The sequence below is a fragment of the Centroberyx affinis genome, unplaced genomic scaffold, assembly GCF_046629955.1.
Source record: "Centroberyx affinis isolate AG114_WGS23_722 - 3 ecotype Tasmania unplaced genomic scaffold, CSIRO-AGI_Caff_v1 ptg000739l_1, whole genome shotgun sequence".
In the NCBI taxonomy this organism is placed as follows: domain Eukaryota; kingdom Metazoa; phylum Chordata; class Actinopteri; order Beryciformes; family Berycidae; genus Centroberyx; species Centroberyx affinis.
Window position 1 is genome coordinate 68,017 of NW_027279352.1, and position 21,984 is coordinate 90,000.

A 21,984-nucleotide genomic window follows, 5' to 3' on the forward strand; every position below is an offset into this window, starting at 1 on the left:
CCTCGACTAGCCAAAAACCTGCCTGGTACAGTCACCAATCTGCTGGACTGAGGAACACAGATAAGCCCCTTTCACACATGCAGCCTGTTCCGTAAATGTAACAGCACGCCGTCATGTGTGAACAGAAACCGGTATGGAAATGCCAGTAAATCTGTTCTGCCAATTTCCCTGCTCAAGACATTGTAATGTTACTGGTAAAGTTCCGTGTTGACCATATGTCTGAACGATGCTGTAACATTAACGGCACAAGCCCAAGCCCTTGTATTTTTTGGTCATTTTATTTTATTTTCAGAAACAGAAGTTAAAAAAATGCACATATCGGATCATAAATTAGACCTACTCGTGTGTGATCAATCAACAGGCTATTATTATAACGAGTCAGATTTTTCTGGTCCATGATGATAATTGGGATTTATGTCCAAACCAGGTTAAACGGGTGTGTTGACATCCAGTTATGGCTAATTGTGGGAGTGGGCATTACGTGCAGATTCTTGTGTGCAGATTTATAAAACAGAATAATACGTGAACAGTATGTAAGCAGTATTTTATAAATTTGAAGAAAATACTTAGCTTATGTATGTTTCCAGTTGTGTGCAAACAGATTTTTAGTCTTGAATCTACACAGTTTTGTACATCTGGCTCATGGGGCATGTGAGGTTCGCACATTCCCACAACCTGGTTATAATGAGACCTGGTTATTATCCTGGGTTAGGGTTAGGGATATTGTGTAAACCTTTTTACTTGTGCTACAATTAACATCCTGCTGTAGAAAAAAGGATAGGATGAAAATTAACTCAGAGCTTTGGCAGCACTCAGGAATAGGAAGGTAAAGTTGTTCAGACGGGACAAAGGATTAGTAAAATGGTCTTTGAACATATTTTCTATCAGAAATTAAGTTTACTATTATTATTACTGAACTGAAGCGCATCCCATGATTTAGAGAAAAGTCCTTTAGTCCTTTATAAATGGTTTATCTACAATTTCTGACCAGGAAAATGACAAAATACCTTCTATTTCCGTTTCTCATTTGTAGATTTTGAAGTGCAAATCAAATCACCATTCGTTTTAATTAACTCCTGTTGCTAAAAAGAAAATAACCTTAACCAAAAAATAACCTTAACCCTAACCCTCGGATGAGGTGGGGGCAGTCACAAGGCCGGTGGTAGCTATGGGCAGGGGTGGGCTCAGCCCACCCAAACGTGCGTCTTGCCCACCCAATCAAAAGTTAAGAAGAATTTTTTTTTTCAGCCAATGGAAAAATAGCACAGAAAATACCAGTACCATTTCTAACTTCTGATTGGGTGGGCAGCCTACAGCCCGCCTCCAAAGTCGCCCACTGCCAGACGTGTTCAGCGTATAGGAAAACCCCACCCTAGGAGTTGGTTTCAAGTCTGTATCACTTACTGTTCAGGAGTTATAAAATTAAGTCCGGGAGAAATGTCATGTAGGTTGGGGGGTGTTGTGTGCGGCCATTCATTGTTTTCATACTATGGGCATTGTGCAGCCCTTTGAGACCGTAACCGTAATTAAGGGCTATACAAATGAATGTGATTTAATTGAAATAGCTTTCTGTTAGAATTATACATATGCAATGTTATATTTGTGATAAATTGTTACATGTGGACTGTGTTGATTGTGTTGACAAGTAGTGCTAGAGCAAAACTGGGAGACAAATGTAACAGCAGTACAACTGACCAGTGAACAGAAATAGACATTACTTTCCTTCTTCAATTTTTTATTGAAAAGGTAATGCTTAAACAGCATCAATATGCAAGATAAGAGAGTTTTACTCTCTGTGTGGGAAAGTCTTTTTTGAATTGTAGTCAGTAATTGCCCTTATTATTCCTACTTATTGTTCTGTTCTGTAATTACTGATTTCTTATTGAATTACAATTTCACATTTGGCAGACGCTTTTATCCAAAGCGACTTACACATGAGATTTTCATACAACACAAGCAAGTTCTAGTTAGGAGAGAACAACGAGAGTAAGTGCTATAAAGCTAAGTTCTGGTCCAACAGGACATAGGTGCTACGAGGCAGTGCTACAAGGCAGTGCTATGAGGCAATGCATAGAGTGCATAGAAGAATTGTTTTTTTTTTTTTTTATGTGAGAAGGTATTCGCTGAAGAGCTGGGTCTTTAGCCTTTTCTTAAGGATTGAGAGGGACTCTGCGGATCGAATGGAGTTTGGTAACTCGTTCCACCACCGGGGAACCACAGAAGAGAAGAGTCTGGCTAGAGACTTAGGGCCTTGCTGTGGTGGGAGCATCAGGCGCCGCTCCTTGGCAGAGCGTAGGGAGCATAGACCTGAATGAGGGAGTTCAGGTAGGTCGGAGCCATTTTGGTTATTGTTTTGTAGGCGAGCATCAAGGACTTGAACTTGATGCGGGCACCAACTGGGAGCCAGTGGAGGGATATGAATAGCGGGATGACATGTGCTCTTTTGGGCTGGTTGAAGACCAGACGCGCCGCCGCATTCTGGATCATCTGCAGAAGTTTGAACGTACATGCCGGGAGCCCTGCCAGTAAGGAGTTGCAGTAGTCAAGGCGTGATATTACAAGAGCCTGTACCAGGAGTTGTGCTGCATGCTCAGACAGGTAGGGTCTGATCTTCCTGATATTGTACAGAGCAAATCGGCATGACCGAGCAACAGAAGCCACATGCTCCTTGAAGGTTAGTTGGTCATCAATCATGACACCCAAGTTTCTGGCAGACTTTGTGGGCATGAGCTGAGTTGATTCGAGCTGGATATTGATCTGTTGTTGTACAGAGGGACTGGCTGGGATGACAAGGAGCTCAGTCTTCGACAAGTTAAGGTGAAGGTGGCGTTCCTTCACCCAATCCGAGATATCGGCGAGGCATGCCGATATCCGCGCCGAGACTGTGGGGTCGTCTGGCGGGAACGATAGGAGGAGCTGGGTATCGTCAGCATATGAATGGTATGAGAAGCCATGTGAGCGGATCACTGCACCCAATGAGGTGGTGTATATTGAAAAGAGAAGGGGTCCAAGCACTGACCCTTGAGGTACCCCTGTGGACAAGCAGTGGGATTTAGACACTTCCCCTCTCCAAGACACTCTAAAGGATCTCCCTGAGAGGTAGGACTCAAACCAGCAGAGAGCAGATCCTGAGAAGCCAAGCTCAGCGAGTGTGGAGAGGAGGATTTGGTGGTTAACCGGGTCAAAGGCAGCCGATAGGTCAAGTAGCAGTAGGACAGAGGACTGACCGGCAGCTCTAGCTGATCGTAGTGTTTCCACTACAGACAAGAGTGCAGTCTTGGTAGAGTGTCCACGTTTGAAGCCAGACTGGTTAGGATCATGCAGGCGGTTCTCAGAAAGGAATTCAGAGACTTGATTAAAGACCGCACGCTCAAGTTTTTTGGAAAGGAAGGTGAGTAGTGAAACCGGCCTGTAATTATCAACCTGAGATGGGCTGAGTGTAGGTTTCTTTAGCAGCGGGCTAACCCGCGCTTGCTTAAAAGCAGTGGGGAACACACCCATTGTAAGTGAGGAGTTGATGATGTGTGTGACTGCAAGGATAAGTGTGGGCGAGATGGCCTGCAGGAGGTTGGAGGGTATGGGGTCCAACGGACAGGTAGTGGGATGAGAGTCAAGCAGAAGTTTGGAGACTTGCTCCTCAGTGAGATGGGAAAAGGACAGGAGTGAGGTCCTCTTAGCTGGTGGCAACATACTGAGTTGGTCAGGCTCAGAGAACTGATTACTGATGGTAGAAACCTTATCAGTAAAGAAGGATGCAAGAGGTCAGCCGTGAGCAGACTTGAGGGTGGAGGTGGTGGAGGTTTGAGGAGTGAATTAAAAGCTGAAAATAATTTCCGAGCGTCCTTGGCACTGCTGATTTTCTCCTGATAGTAAGTGGTCTTGGCACTTTTTAGATGGGAGGAGAATGCCGATAAGAGAGTTTGATAGTCAGTGAGGTCAGTGGGATCACTGGATTTGCGCCATTTTCTCTCAGCTGCTCTGAGTCCCGCCCGTTGCTCTCTGATGACACCGGTGAGCCATGGGCTAGTGGGGGTTTTACGAGCCGTTTGGATGAGAGTGGGCAGAGATTGTCTAGAGAGACGGCTAGTGAGGAGCAGAGTGTGTCTGTAGCCTCATTGACATGGAGTGAGGAGAACTCTTTATTAGGGGGCGTGGTAGCCGAGACCTCATCGGAGAGCCAAGCCGGTGTGAGGGACCGGAGGTTCCGTCTGAAGGAGACCATTTGCGGCGGGACGTGAGGATGTTCCGGCAAGGAAACCATGAATTGAACAAAGAAGTGGTCTGACAGATGTAAGGGGGTGACAGTCAGATTTGCCGTGGAACAGTTTCGAGTCACAATCAGATCAAGTGTATTGCCCGCTTTGTGTGTGGGAGCGGTGGAGACCAGTTTGAGGTCAAATGAGGACAGTAGTGAAAGGAAGTCAGCCGCTTGGGGTTTGTCAAGATAGATATTCATGTCCCCCATGACAATCAGTGGGGTGCCATCTTCAGGAAGGGCTGAGAGTAGCATGTCCAGTTCAACAACAAAGTTCCCCAGTAGCCCTGGTGGGCGATATATGATAACCACAAATAGTTTGACAGGAGCGGTAACCATGATTGCATGGTATTCAAAGGATGAGTTATTGCTTAGAGGAGAAAGCTTAGTGAATTTCCAGTCTTTGGAAATAAGGGCACCTGTGCCACCTCCATGCCCAATGGAACGGGGTGTGTGGGAGAAAGTGGAGTCAGCTGAGTTCTCTGGACGGATCCAGGTTTCGGTCAGGGCTAGTACCTGAATGTCAGATAGGTTTGCAAGTGCTTGAATAAATTCTGTTTTATTTACAGCGGACTGACAATTCCATAAGCCAAAGGAAAAAGCAGAGGAAGTAGCTGAGGCTTTTCTGAGAGAGTAGTGGTTCTCAGGATTGCGCTGTCTTTTATGACTGATGCGTTTTTTTCGGTTGCCGTGGATGACAGGGATATATTGATAGCACATGGTGAGTGTGAAGGGAGGCCAAGAGAGTAAAATAAGAGTAGCTTGTCTATGTCCTTGCTCAGTGGACTCGCACAGGTAGACTCGGAGGTCTTTACCCAATTAGGGCTGACTCGCACAGGTAGACTCGGAGGTCTTTACCCAATTAGGGCTGACTCGCACAGGTAGACTCGGAGGTCTTTACCCAATTAGGGCTGACTCGCACAGGTAGACTCGGAGGTCTTTACCCAATTAGGGCTGACTCGCACAGGTAGACTCGGAGGTCTTTACCCAATTAGGTCTTCATACAAGAAGGGCTGTCATACAAGGGCTGACGCTTCCGCTGACGCTACAGCGCAGCTTACTTGTTTAAATACCAGGAAATGCCACAGCTGTGCCCATTCACGGCTCGTTAACAGGGCTGAACCCGCCCCTTTCAGATTTCCACAACAAAGCAACAGATAGAGGGCGTGACCCGCGTCAGCTGACCCACCTATCGAAACTTAGGAGTGAAACCAGGAAGTGCTCAGCCACAACAAAGCCTGACAACAGCCTAAGTCCAAATCTAACCCAGAAAGAAAGATTCTAAACTCTTACTGACCGACTGCTGTTTCCTATGTCCTAGATCCAAGCTTGTTCTGCTTTGGAGCTCAGTTCAATCTCTCTTTTTAAGAGTTTAGTGAAAATCCCGCCCCTTTCAGATTTCCACAACAAAGCAACAGATAGAGGGCGTGACCCGCGTCAGCTGACCCACCTATCGAAACTCAGAGTGAAACCAGGAAGTGCTCAGCCACAACAAAGCCTGACAACCGCTTAAGTCCAAATCTAACCCAGAAACAAAGATTCTAAACTCTTACTGACCGACTGCTGTTTCCTATGTCCTAGATCCGAGCTTGTTCTGAATTATTTAAGTAATGATTGAAATTGCTTAAAAATACACAATTGCTCTGCAATAATAATAATAATAATTACAATTTCATTGTGGCAGAAGTGTATTGTAGTATAAGGAGAACTGGACAAAGATATAGTGACTTGAGTTGACTGCTGTTTATTGCATGGTATTTTTATAAAACAAAAATGCAAAACAGTTGGTCAGTAAATTGCTTACAGTGACACAAGTCACATTAAACATGAAGCAACTTCAACCTGGCCGGCAGTCTGGAGGGATTTCATCATCATGATTCTGATTCTGATTCTGATTCTGATTATAACTTTTGTCGTATTTCGATATGAATAGAAATGTTTGAAATGAGAAGCACCATCTGGGACAGAGTCACAGCACTCGAGTAACATTTTAAATTTGCACTGAGAAACACTGAGCTTAGAAACAGATAAAACACATCAGCAGGAAGCAGAACTACAGCAGAACACAACACAGCAAAAGTAACCAAAACTTTCCTGCTGTACAGTTACCATCCATTATCCAATCAATGCTGCAATATCAAAGGTTCAAGTTAAAAGCAGAGATGGAAAGTAACAAAGTACATCTACTCAAGTACAATTTTGAAGAACTAGTGCTGTACTTGATTATTTCCATTTCGTAAGATTTTATACTACATTTCAGAGGCAAATATTGACCTTCACCCTCAACCGGGCAAGGAAAAACTCCAAAAAAAAAAACCTTTATCAGGAAAAAAAAATGGAGGAAACCTTGGGAAGGAACCGAAGGAGGGATCAGGGTGGTCAGGTGTGCAATAGGAGCTGAGTGGGCAACATGAACAATGAGTGGGCAACATGAACAATGTAACAGGTGAATCAAATGGGGCAAAAACAAAGTACACAAAAGGGGGCAAAGATGGGACTGCAGCAAATGCACAGTGAAGGAGGATAACAATCATCGTCCTTCACAGTGGCGTGCAGTGTCAAAGCATGTATATGTTCACGAATGCGTATGGCGGTTGTTGCTTTGCGGAAATTTCCTGCAATCACACACAGTCATCATACAGCTGTAACACACATCTGGTTGGATGGATGGACCGATGTTAGTCAGGTGTCTCGCCTCAGACCCGCTTGCCGTGGGCGTCCCTGTCAGTAGTCAGACTACAGACAATACAGCTCTGAGGGTCCTCAACACACACAAGCCTCTACACCACGTCAAGGTCTCGGTCCACATAGAGGGGAACGACGAACGATGAACTATATACAATAAAAATGTCCAGGACCACCCAGCGGTGGCTCAGTGTCCCTCTTGGGCATCTCGCTCCAAAGCAGCCTTCATCTCTGCCAGCCACTGTTCAACAGTCTTCCCACCAGCAGCAGCGGAGCAGAAGGAGACGTGGTTGAACACGCTGTGTCCAGTCTTCTTCCGCTTGGGCTGCCCACACTTCTTGCAGAGATACTGGCCAGTTTGCTTCCGGGGCCTGGAGGAGGGCACATACCAAGGAGCAGAAGCTAGAGGTCTTCACGGGTCTACCCGGACCCTAGGATCCGAGACCCGACCCGGGACCCGTACGGGTTCGGGTCCACGTTTTATTAGCGGTATGTAATGACTATGTAATGCTTCTTATACTGTATTTCGTATTTCATTTCTGCCATGTTAACCTGTTCTGTTTGTTTGTCATTCAGGAGCCTGGCTGGTATGTCTGGGCCCTCCACCTGGCCTAGTGCCAGTAGGCTGGTGGAGGCCATCTGCAGCCAGCTCTGCGCCATCCACCCCTGTGCCACGCAGTCGGCCGGCACCAAGAGGAGTCGCTGGGCGCTTGTCTTGGCCGACTACGTGGCCATCAGAGAGGCGGTGCTGGACAGCTGGAGGCTCATGACTGAGACCAACCTCCAGCTGTTCCAGCTGAACATGAGGACCCTGTCCCAGTGGTGAGACATTACCACAATATTATTCATTATATATTGATATTGTCGTTAGTGGAGCATTTCAGGTGTTAAGGTTACAGGTGACACTAGCCTGAATGACATTATGTGTGTGTGTGTGTGTGTGTGTGTGTTATGTGTTTCAGGTACTCCAAGCGTCAGCAGAGGAGAGAGGTAGCTGTTCTGGAGCAGGATGTTGTGCCCGCACCTGCTCCGAACACTGCCGCCCAGCCTCTCCTCCAGGCCAAGCCCCTCCACCTGCAGCAGGAGGGGAGTGCGCCCTCCTTTGTGTTCCTGACGCCGGAGGACCAGTCACGCCAGGCCACCCAGCGAGGACGGCCCGCTCCAAGGCCCCTTCTGCCAGCCACACAGCCCCACCAGCCCCACACTTCTCAGCAACTGCACACTGTGCCAGGCCTTCACCTCCCCAGCCCCACACCGTCCCTGCCCCTTACCTGTACACCCTGCAACCTCCCAGCCCCGACCAGCTGCCCCTGCAGCCTCCTCCTCCTTCTCCTCAGGAGGACAGGAGGAAGAAGGCCAGGGAGGCTTCTGCTAGAGGTCTTCACGGGTCCAAAATGATAGACCCGAACCCTAATGGACCCGGGAAATTCGTTCCGAGATCCGATTGGACCCGATCATTTTAAAAAATATATATATACGGACCCGTTTTTGCCCGAGATATTACAGACCCGACCCGGTGCATGTCCGAGAGGAGAGATATCTGCTTTACCTCAGAGTCTGAGGAGGAGTCAGCGGGGGGGGGGTTCTGCTCAGGGGCCTCGGGAGTGGTGTGGTCGTCAGGGGTGGTTGAGGGGGTTGGGGCGTCTGGGGGCGCGGGGGTGTCAGCTGGCCCTGACTGGACTGCGGCTTGGTTGGAGGACGAGGGGATGGGCTGGTCCAACAGGGGGTTGAAGAAGGCGGGGTCCACATCTTCAGCCTCAAGGAAGCCCTCATCCTCCTCCTCACCGAGACCCTCGGCGGCAGGAGTCTCGTCAGGGATGTCAGGGTCCAGACTGACATCCTGAAGCACTCTGCCGGTCTGTGAGTACAGGTACTCAACACCAATGAGCTCTCCTGGAATATGGTAAGACAGCTAACATGAATATCTTTCCAACACTGAATGTTTAACACATTAAATGTAAATAACACATTAAACATACCCGTGTACTCAGCAGGCTTGGTGAAATCCTTAACCAGATCCAAGCCATGCACCCGTTGACTGGACTGGTTAAGGGAGTGCTTCAGGACCCTGCTGTAGCTGAGCAGAGGCTGCTCCACTGCAGGTGTTGCTCCTCCTGGTGTAGCTGCTGCTGCGCGGTCCTCATTCCACCTCACCGGTCCATCCACCAGGAAGGCCTGGAAGTGCGAGCCAGAGGCCCGCATGCCTAAACAAGATGGGAGAAAATAAGACCATAAGACAGGGAAAAACACAGACACACATAAACACACACACACAAAAACACAAACACATATTTTCAGAAGTGTACCTGGGATGAACCGGTTGAGGTGGAGGTGGAAGAACTCCAGAGACGTGGAGCCCCTCGCACAGCGATACACAGGCAGACTGACTGTGCCCTTGGTCAGCCTGCCGGTCTCGGTATACAGCTGTACACCAGGAGGATCCTGGATGCAGTGGAGGTGGCGCCTCTGTCCCCCTCCAGACTTCCTGGATGCAGACATATCACTGTTTTCACTGTATTCAGTTAGTTTGTGAGCCAGCAGCAATTTCAGCTTATTCGAGCCTTCCCGGGCCCAGAAATGTGTGGCGCTTCCAATTTCACTGTTCCTCACTCTAATTTCACTGTTCTCACTGTATTCAGTTAGTTTGTGAGCCAGCAACAATTTCAGCTTATTCGGGCCTTCCCGGGCCCAGAAATGTGTGGCGCTGCCAATTTCACTGTTCCTCACTCAAATCTCACTGTTCTCACTGTATTCAGTTAGTTTGTGAGCCAGCAGCAATTTTAGCTTATTCAGGCCTTCCCGGGCCCAGAAATGTGTGGCGCTGCCAATTTCACTGTTCCTCACTCAAATATCACTGTTCTCACTGTATTCAGTTAGTTTGTGAGCCAGCAGCAATTTCGGCTTATTCGGGCCTCACCGGACCCAGAAATGTGTGGCGCTGCCATTTTCACTGTTCCTCACTCAAATCTCACTGTTCTCACTGTATTCAGTTAGTTTGTGAGCCAGCAGCAATTTCAGCTTATTCGGGCCTTCCCGGGCCCAGAAATGTGTGACGCTGCCAATCTCACTGTTCTCACTGTATTCAGTTAGTTTGTGAGCCAGCAGCTAACTGAATACAGTGTGTGTTACACTGACAGTGTAACACACAGTAACACAGTGTAACGCAGTGCAACACACACTGGCACAGTATAACACACAGTAACACAGTGTAACACACTTTAACACGCAGTTTAACGCAGTGCAACACACACTGACACACTCTAAAATACAGCAACGCAGTGTAACAAACTGCAACACACACTTACAGTGTAACACACAGTAACGCAGTGTAACGCAGTGCGACTCACACTGACACAGTGTAACACACAGTAATGCAGTGTAACGCAGATTAACGCATTGCAACACACACTGACAGGGTGAAACACACAGTAACACAGTGTAACACACTGTAACACGCAGTGTAATGCAGTGCAACACACACACAATGTAAAACACAGTAACGCAGTGTAACGCAGTGCAACACACACTGACACAGTGTAACACACATTAACGCAGTGTAACACACTGTAACACTCAGTGTAACGCAGTGCAACACACACTGACACAGTGTAACACACATTACCGCAGTGTAACACACTGTAACACAGTGACACACTGTACACACAGTAATGCAGTGTAACAAACTGCAACACACCCTGACAGTGTAACACACAGTTAAGCAGTGTAACGCAGTGTAACAGTGCAACACACACTGACACAGTGTAACACACAGTAACAATGTAACGCAGTGTAAGGCATTGCAACACAGACTGACAGTGTAACACATATTAACACAGTGTAACACACTAACACACACTGATACACTGTACACACAGTAACGCAGTGTAAGAAACTGCAACACACACTTACAGTGTAACACACAGTTAAGCAGTGTAACGCAGTGTAACAGTGCAACACACAATTACACACTAAAACACAGTAACGCAGTGTAACGCAGTGTAACACACTGCAACACACACTGACAGTGTAACACACAGTATCGCAGTGTAACGCAGTGCAACACACACTTAGACAATGTAAAACACAGTAACGCAGTGCAACACACACTGACACAGTGTAACACACATTAACGCAGTGTAACACACTGTAACACTCAGTGTAACGCAGTGCAACACACACTGACACACAGTAACGCAGTGTAACAAACTGCAACACACACTGACAGTGTAACACACAGTTAAGCAGTGTAACGCAGTGTAACAGTGCAACACACACTGACACAGTGTAACACACAGTAACAGTGTAACGCAGTGTAAGGCATTGCAACACAGACTGACAGTGTAACACACATTAACACAGTGTAACACACTAACACACACTGACACACTGTACACACAGTAACGCAGTGTAACAAACTGCAACACACACTTACAGTGTAACACACAGTTAAGCAGTGTAACGCAGTGTAACAGTGCAACACACACTTACACACTAAAACACAGTAACGCAGTGTAACGCAGTGTAACACACTGCAACACACACTGACAGTGTAACACACAGTATCGCAGTGTAACGCAGTGCAACACACACTTACACAGTAACGCAGTGTAACACAGTGCAACACACTGACACAGTGTAACACACATTAACGCAGTGTAACACACTGTAACACAGTGACACACTGTACACACAGTAACGCAGTGTAACAAACTGCAACACACCCTGACAGTGTAACACACAGTTAAGCAGTGTAACGCAGTGTAACACAGTGCAACACACACTGACACAGTGTAACACACATTAACGCAGTGTAACACACTGTAACACTCAGTGTAACGCAGTGCAACACACACTGACACACTGTACACACAGTAACGCAGTGTAACAAACTGCAACACACACTGACAGTGTAACACACAGTTAAGCAGTGTAACGCAGTGTAACAGTGCAACACACACTGACACAGTGTAACACACAGTAACAGTGTAACGCAGTGTAAGGCATTGCAACACAGACTGACAGTGTAACACACATTAACACAGTGTAACACACTAACACACACAGACACACTGTACACACAGTAACGCAGTGTAACAAACTGCAACACACACTTACAGTGTAACACACAGTTAAGCAGTGTAACGCAGTGTAACAGTGCAACACACTGACACAGTGTAACACACATTAACGCAGTGTAACACACTGTAACACACAGTGACACACTGCACACACAGTAACGCAGTGTAACAAACTGCAACACACACTTAGTTAAGCAGTGTAACGCAGTGTAACAGTGCAACACACACTTACACACTAAAACACAGTAACGCAGTGTAACACACTGCAACACACACTGACACAGTGTAACACACAGGAACGCAGTGTAACACACTGTAACACGCAGTGTAACGCAGTGCAACACACACTGACACAGTGTAACACACATTAAAGCAGTGTAAGACACTGTAACACGCAGTGTAACGCAGTGCAACACACTGACACACTGTAAAACACAGTAACGCAGTTTAACAAACTGCAACACACTTACAGTGTAACACACAGTTAAGCAGTGTAACGCAGTGTAACAGTGCAACACACACTTACACACTTACAGTGTAACACACAGTTAAGCAGTGTAACGCAGTGTAACAGTGCAACACACACTTACACACTAAAACAGTAACGCAGTGTAATGCAGTGTAAAGCAGTGTAACACTGCAACACACACTGACAGTGTAACACACAGTAATGCAGTGTAACGCAGTGCAACACACACTGACAGTGTAACACACAGGAACACAGTGTAACACTGTAACACGCAGTGTAACGCAGTGCAACACACACTGACACAGTGTAACACACATTAAAGCAGTGTAACACACTGTAACACACATTGACACTGTACACACAGTAACGCAGTGTAACACACTGTAACACGCAGTGTAACACACTGTAACACGAAGTGTAACACACTGTAACACGCAGTGTAACACGCTGTAACATGCAGTGTAACGCAGTGCAACACACACTGACACACTAAAACACAGTAACGCAGTGTAAGGCATTGCAACACAGACTGACAGTTTAACACACTAACACAGTGTAACACAGTAACACACACTGACACACTGTACACACAGTAACGCAGTGTAACAAACTGCAACACACACTTACAGTGCAACACACACTGACACACTGTACACACAGTAACGCAGTGTAACAAACTGCAACACACACTGACAGTGTAACACACAGTTAAGCAGTGTAACGCAGTGTAACAGTGCAACACACACTGACACAGTGTAACACACAGTAACAGTGTAACGCAGTGTAAGGCATTGCAACACAGACTGACAGTGTAACACACATTAACACAGTGTAACACACTAACACACACAGACACACTGTACACACAGTAACGCAGTGTAACAAACTGCAACACACACTTACAGTGTAACACACAGTTAAGCAGTGTAACGCAGTGTAACAGTGCAACACACTGACACAGTGTAACACACATTAACGCAGTGTAACACACTGTAACACACAGTGACACACTGCACACACAGTAACGCAGTGTAACAAACTGCAACACACACTTAGTTAAGCAGTGTAACGCAGTGTAACAGTGCAACACACACTTACACACTAAAACACAGTAACGCAGTGTAACACACTGCAACACACACTGACAGTGTAACACACAGTATTGCAGTGTAACGCAGTGTAACGTAGTGCAACACACACTGACACAGTGTAACACACAGGAACGCAGTGTAACACACTGTAACACGCAGTGTAACGCAGTGCAACACACACTGACACAGTGTAACACACATTAAAGCAGTGTAAGACACTGTAACACGCAGTGTAACGCAGTGCAACACACTGACACACTGTAAAACACAGTAACGCAGTTTAACAAACTGCAACACACTTACAGTGTAACACACAGTTAAGCAGTGTAACGCAGTGTAACAGTGCAACACACACTTACACACTTACAGTGTAACACACAGTTAAGCAGTGTAACGCAGTGTAACAGTGCAACACACACTTACACACTAAAACAGTAACGCAGTGTAATGCAGTGTAAAGCAGTGTAACACTGCAACACACACTGACAGTGTAACACACAGTAATGCAGTGTAACGCAGTGCAACACACACTGACAGTGTAACACACAGGAACACAGTGTAACACTGTAACACGCAGTGTAACGCAGTGCAACACACACTGACACAGTGTAACACACATTAAAGCAGTGTAACACACTGTAACACACATTGACACTGTACACACAGTAACGCAGTGTAACACACTGTAACACGCAGTGTAACACACTGTAACACGAAGTGTAACACACTGTAACACGCAGTGTAACACGCTGTAACATGCAGTGTAACGCAGTGCAACACACACTGACACACTAAAACACAGTAACGCAGTGTAAGGCATTGCAACACAGACTGACAGTTTAACACACTAACACAGTGTAACACAGTAACACACACTGACACACTGTACACACAGTAACGCAGTGTAACAAACTGCAACACACACTTACAGTGCAACACACACTTACACACTAAAACACAGTAACGCAGTGTAACGCAGTGTAACACACTACAACACACACTGACAGTGGTTACACAGTATCGCAGTGTAACGCAGTGCAACACACACTGACACAGTGTAACACACAGGAACACAGTGTAACACACTGTAACACGCAGTGTAACGCAGTGCAACACACACTGACAGTGTAACACACATTAAAGCCGTGTAACACACTGTAACACACACTGACACTGTATACACAGTAACGCAGTGTAACACACTGTAACACGCAGTGCAACGCAGTGCAACACACATTGACACACTAAAACACAGTAACGCAGTGTAAGGCATTGCAACACAGACTGATAATGTAACACACATTAACACAGTGTAACACACTAACACACACTGACACACTGTACACACAGTAACGCAGTGTAACAAACTGCAACACACACTTACAGTGTAACACACAGTTAAGCAGTGTAACGCAGTGTAACAGTGCAACACACAATTACACACTAAAACACAGTAACGCAGTGTAACGCAGTGTAACACACTGCAACACACCCTGACAGTGTAACACACAGTTAAGCAGTGTAACGCAGTGTAACACAGTGCAACACACACTGACACAGTGTAACACACATTAACGCAGTGTAACACACTGTAACACTCAGTGTAACGCAGTGCAACACACACTGACACACTGTACACACAGTAACGCAGTGTAACAAACTGCAACACACACTGACAGTGTAACACACAGTTAAGCAGTGTAACGCAGTGTAACAGTGCAACACACACTGACACAGTGTAACACACAGTAACAGTGTAACGCAGTGTAAGGCATTGCAACACAGACTGACAGTGTAACACACATTAACACAGTGTAACACACTAACACACACAGACACACTGTACACACAGTAACGCAGTGTAACAAACTGCAACACACACTTACAGTGTAACACACAGTTAAGCAGTGTAACGCAGTGTAACAGTGCAACACACACTTACACACTAAAACACAGTAACGCAGTGTAACGCAGTGTAACACACTGCAACACACACTGACAGTGTAACACACAGTATCGCAGTGTAACGCAGTGCAACACACACTTACACAGTAACGCAGTGTAACGCAGTGCAACACACTGACACAGTGTAACACACATTAACGCAGTGTAACACACTGTAACACACAGTGACACACTGCACACACAGTAACGCAGTGTAACAAACTGCAACACACTTAGTTAAGCAGTGTAACGCAGTGTAACAGTGCAACACACACTTACACACTAAAACACAGTAACGCAGTGTAACACACTGCAACACACACTGACAGTGTAACACACAGTATTGCAGTGTAACGCAGTGTAACGTAGTGCAACACACACTGACACAGTGTAACACACAGGAACGCAGTGTAACACACTGTAACACGCAGTGTAACGCAGTGCAACACACACTGACACAGTGTAACACACATTAAAGCAGTGTAAGACACTGTAACACGCAGTGTAACGCAGTGCAACACACTGACACACTGTAAAACACAGTAACGCAGTTTAACAAACTGCAACACACTTACAGTGTAACACACAGTTAAGCAGTGTAACGCAGTGTAACAGTGCAACACACACTTACACACTTACAGTGTAACACACAGTTAAGCAGTGTAACGCAGTGTAACAGTGCAACACACACTTACACACTAAAACAGTAACGCAGTGTAATGCAGTGTAACGCAGTGTAACACTGCAACACACAGTGACAGTGTAACACACAGTAATGCAGTGTAACGCAGTGCAACACACACTGACAGTGTAACACACAGGAACACAGTGTAACACTGTAACACGCAGTGTAACGCAGTGCAACACACACTGACACAGTGTAACACACATTAAAGCAGTGTAACACACTGTAACACACATTGACACTGTACACACAGTAACGCAGTGTAACACACTGTAACACGCAGTGTAACACACTGTAACACGAAGTGTAACACACTGTAACACGCAGTGTAACACACTGTAACATGCAGTGTAACGCAGTGCAACACACACTGACACACTAAAACACAGTAACGCAGTGTAAGGCATTGCAACACAGACTGACAGTTTAACACACTAACACAGTGTAACACAGTAACACACACTGACACACTGTACACACAGTAACGCAGTGTAACAAACTGCAACACACACTTACAGTGCAACACACACTTACACACTAAAACACAGTAACGCAGTGTAACGCAGTGTAACACACTACAACACACACTGACAGTGGTTACACAGTATCGCAGTGTAGCGCAGTGCAACACACACTGACACAGTGTAACACACAGGAACACAGTGTAACACACTGTAACACGCAGTGTAACGCAGTGCAACACACACTGACAGTGTAACACACATTAAAGCCGTGTAACACACTGTAACACACACTGACACTGTATACACAGTAACGCAGTGTAACACACTGTAACACGCAGTGCAACGCAGTGCAACACACATTGACACACTAAAACACAGTAACGCAGTGTAAGGCATTGCAACACAGACTGATAATGTAACACACATTAACACAGTGTAACACACTAACACACACTGACACACTGTACACACAGTAACGCAGTGTAACAAACTGCAACACACACTTACAGTGTAACACACAGTTAAGCAGTGTAACGCAGTGTAACAGTGCAACACACACTTACACACTAAAACACAGTAACGCAGTGTAACACACTGCAACACACACTGACAGTGTAACACAGTATCGCAGTTTAACGCAGTGTAACAGTGCAACACACACTGACAGTGTAACACACATTAAAGCAGTGTAACACACTGTAACACACACTGACACTGTACACACAGTAACGCAGTGTAACACTGTAACACGCAGTGTAACGCAGTGCAACACACACTGACACACTGTAAAACAGTAACGCAGTGTAACAAACTGCAACACACACTTACAGTGTAACACAGTTAAGCAGTGTAACGCAGTGTAACAGTTCAACACACACTTACACACTAAAACACAGTAACGCAGTGTAACACACTGCAACACACTGCAACACACACTGACAGTGTAACACACAGGAATGCAGTGTAACACACTGTAACACGCAGTGTAACGCAGTGCAACACACACTGACACAGTGTAACACACATTAAAGCAGTGTAACACACTGTAACACACACTGACACTGTACACACAGTAACGCAGTGTAACACACTGTAACACGCAGTGTAACGCAGTGCTACACACACTGACACACTGTAAAACACTGTAACGCAGTGTAACAAACTGCAACACACACTTACAGTGTAACACAGTTAAGCAGTGTAACGCAGTGTAACAGTTCAACACACACTTACACACTAAAACACAGTAACGCAGTGTAACACACTGCAACACACACTGACAGTGTAACACACAGTAACGCAGTGCAACACACACTGACACAGTGTAACAAACAGGAACGCAGTGTAACACACTGTAACACGCAGTGTAACGCAATGCAACACACACTGACACAGTGTAACACACATTAAAGCAGTGTAACACACTGAACACACAGTAACGCAGTGCAACACACACTGACACACTGTAAAACACAGTAACGCAGTGTAACACAGTAACGCAGTGTAACACAGTAACACAGTGTAACACACAGTAACGCAATGTAACATACAGTAATGCAGTGTAACGTATTTCAACACACGCTGACACGGTGTAACACACAGTAACACACACTGACACACTGTACACACAGTAACGCAGTGTAACACACAGTAACGCAGTGTAACACAGTAACTCAGTGTAACGTATTTCAACACACGCTGACACGGTGTAACACACAGTAACACAGTGTAACACACTGTAACTTACACTGCGTTACTGTGTGTTACACTGCGTTACTGTGTGTTACACTGCGTTACTGTGTTTTACACTGTCAGTGTGTGTTAGTGTGTTACACTGCGTTACTGTGTGTACAGTGTGTCAGTGTGTGTGAGTGTGTGTTACAGTGTGTTACACTGCGTTACTGTGTGTTACACTGTCAGTGTGTGTTGCACTGCGTTAGACTGCGTTACTGTGTGTTACACTGCGTTACTGTGTGTTACACTGTCAGTGTGTGTTGCACTGTGTTACACTGCGTGTTACAGTGTGTTACACTGCGTGTTACAGTGTGTTACACTGTGTTACTGTGTGTTACACCGTGTCAGCGTGTGTTGAAATACGTTACACTGAGTTACTGTGTTACACTGCGTTACTGTGTGTTACACTGCGTTACTGTGTGTACAGTGTGTCAGTGTGTGTCAGCGTGTGTTGAAATACGTTACACTGCATTACTGTATGTTACATTGCGTTACTGTGTTACACTGCGTTACTGTGTTTTACACTGCGTTACTGTGTTACACTGCGTTACTGTGTTTTACAGTGTGTCAGTGTGTGTTGCACTGTGTTACACTGCGTGTTACAGTGTGTTACACTGTGTTACTGTGTGTTACACTGCGTTACTGTGTGTTACACTGTGTCAGTGTGTGTTGCACTGCGTTACACTGCGTTACTGTGTTTTACAGTGTGTCAGTGTGTGTTGCACTGCGTTACACTGCGTGTTACAGTGTGTTACACTGTGTTACTGTGTGTTACACTGTGTCAGCATGCGTTACACTGCGTTACACTGCAATACTGTGTGTTACACTGACAGTGTAACACAGTAACGCAGTGTAACACACAGTAACGCAGTGCAACACACACTGACAGTGTAACACACAGTAATGCAGTGTAACACACAGTAACGCAGTGTAACACACTGTAACACACACTCACACACACTGACACACTGTACACACAGTAACGCAGTGTAACACACTAACACACACTGACAGTGTAAAACACAGTAACGCAGTGTAACACACAGTAACGCAGTGTAACGCAGTGCAACACACACTGACAGTGTAACACACAGTAATGCAGTGTAACACACTGTAACACACACTGACACTGTACACACAATAACGCAGTGTAACACACTAACACACACTGTCACAGTGTAAAGCAGTGTAACGCAGTGTAATGCATTGCAACACACACTGACACACTGTACACACAGTAACGCAGTGTAACACACTAACACACACTGACACAGTGTAAAACACAGTAACGCACTGTAACACACAGTAATGCAGTGTAACAGTATCGCAGTGTAACGCAGTGCAACACACACTGACACACTGTAAAACACAGTAACGCAGTGTAACGTAGTGTAACGCATTGCAACACACACTGACTCGGTGTAACACACAGTAACGCAGTGTAACACACTGTACACGCAGTGTAACGCAGTGCAACACACACTGACACATTGTAAAACACATTAACGCAGTGCAACACACACTCAGTGTGTGTTGCACTGCAGTGTAATGCATTGTAACACACACTGACACTGTACACACAATAACGTAGTGTAACACACTAACACACACTGACACAGTGTAACACATGGTAACGCAGTGTAACACAGTGCAACACACTGAAACAGTGTAACACACAGTAATGCAGTTTAACACACTATAACACACACTGTACACACAGTAACGCAGTGTAACACACTAACACACACTGACACAGTGTAAAACACAGTAACGCAGTGTAATACACAGTAACGCAGTGTAACACAGTGTAACACACTAACACACAATGACAGTTTAAAACACAGTAACGCAGTGTAACGCAGTGTAACGCAGTGCAACACAAACTGCCCGGAAGGAAGAGGTTTTTCTCGCCAGGTTTCAAAAGACAAGTGGGGTTTTAAAAGGGGATAACAAAAACCTCCGGGCTACCTCCATCCGCAAGCCGCCTCCCCGAGAAGGGGGTGCGACGGAACGGGTAGGAAGACATTAAGCCCCCCGCCTCCCTCCGAAGGAGAGAGAGCGAGTTAGGTAGGCACTCGGAGGCGCGCGATGGGGGACCAGGAGCGAAGCCCCCGCACCGCGCTGAGGTTTTTATGGTTCCGAATGGCGGACCGGGCCCGGTGGCACCGGACAGTCCTCCCCGAGGGCCCCCCGAGTCAAGCCCGCCGCTCCGTCAGCCCTCGGAGCAAACGAACAGGCCAGGGGGCGTAACCCGGGGACCGCAGCGTCCGGTCGGGACTAGGTCCAGACAGAGAGGGTGGTGTTTGGTTCAACGCGCGCTGCCGCCACGCAGCCTCGCAGCCTCGCAGCCTCGCAGTGAGGATGACGGGACTTAGTCTCAGGCAGTTGAACACCCAAACACCAGAGAGGGGGAGAAGCGCTGGCAGTGCCTGCGCTTCTCCCCCTGGTCTGGGGGACTTTGGCTCTGGAGCGAAATTTCTATGTGCCACTGGTTCTCCGGGACTGACTTTGCTGTTTTGGTCTGGGGAAACTCAAACACCACAGAGGCTGAGAAGCCAGGGCCGAAGCCCCCGCTCTCCTGGGTCACCCCGGACCTTTCGGCGCGTTTACCCCGGCCAACACGCCACCACTGGCCGCCTTGACGCACCCTGTCCCAGCCACGGTCCCCACGGGGTCTCTTGGGAACCACTCGGCCTCCTGGAATGGGACCTACCCGCCGATGGAACCGGGGGGACCCGCTGGAAACTTCGGCTGTGGTAAGTTGGCCGAGAAATTAACTACAAAAAACCTCCATCAGAAAACACCGGGAAATCGCCGAAAAAAGGAGGCCGACGGGGGAGCACTACGGCCCGCTGGAAGGGGCCCTGCACGCCGATGGAACCGGGGGGACCGACTGGAAACTTCGGCCGTGGCAAGTCGGCCGATAAATGAAAAATGAAAACTAAAAAAAGCTCCATAAGAAAACACCAGGAAATCGCCGAAAATGAGGCAGACAGGGAAGCCCGCCGGCCGGATACCATCCGCTCTACCCCGGCCTCCACTCCCCGGGAGGCCCGGGCTTTGGACAAACGTGTTCCCCGGAAACGGCAGCTCTTTTCCGGCTATCTTATGTCTGAGCATGTCTGGATGTACATGTTTTCAAAAACCGTGTTTCTGATTAGGGTTAGACCTGTCTGCAAAACCACCCATCACTGTGCAAACAACAGAGAGGCTGAGAAGCGCGGGCACTGCCTGCGCTATTCCCCCTCTCTGGTCCTGGGGACTTAGGCTCTGGCAGTCGAACACCCAAACCCAAACACCAGAGAGGGGGAGAAGCGGGGGCACTGCCTGCGCTTCTCCCCCTCTCTGGTCTTGGGGACTTAGGCTCTGGCAGTCGAACACCCAAGACCCGGGAGAGGCCCCTAGGCTTAGCCAGCTATCCTCCAGGCTCCGGGCTGCCTTTCCCAGGCCCCTGGGACCCGGGTGAAGGCCGCAGGCTCCGGGTTCACTTCCACCCCCGTTTCCAGCCCCTGCTTCGGCTTCCACCGCCAGGGAGAAGCCCCTAAGCTCAGCCAGCTATCCTACAGGCTCCGGGCTGCC

At 47.0% G+C, this 21,984-nt stretch overlaps 1 protein-coding gene across 1 annotated transcript in view; it reads left to right on the forward strand.

The window, feature by feature from the left end:
* Positions 1-20,493: 20,493 nt before the first annotated feature.
* LOC139644438 (basic salivary proline-rich protein 2-like) overlaps positions 20,494-21,984 on the forward strand; it is a 5,330-nt gene continuing 3,839 nt past the window's right edge. Inside the window, exons 1-3 of the mRNA XM_071519790.1 lie at positions 20,494-20,641; positions 20,961-21,161; positions 21,912-21,984. The exon at positions 21,912-21,984 is cut by the window's right edge and continues 125 nt beyond it. Of these exons, the coding sequence (XP_071375891.1) occupies positions 20,494-20,641; positions 20,961-21,161; positions 21,912-21,984 (422 nt within the window). The remainder of the gene's footprint in view (positions 20,642-20,960; positions 21,162-21,911) is intronic.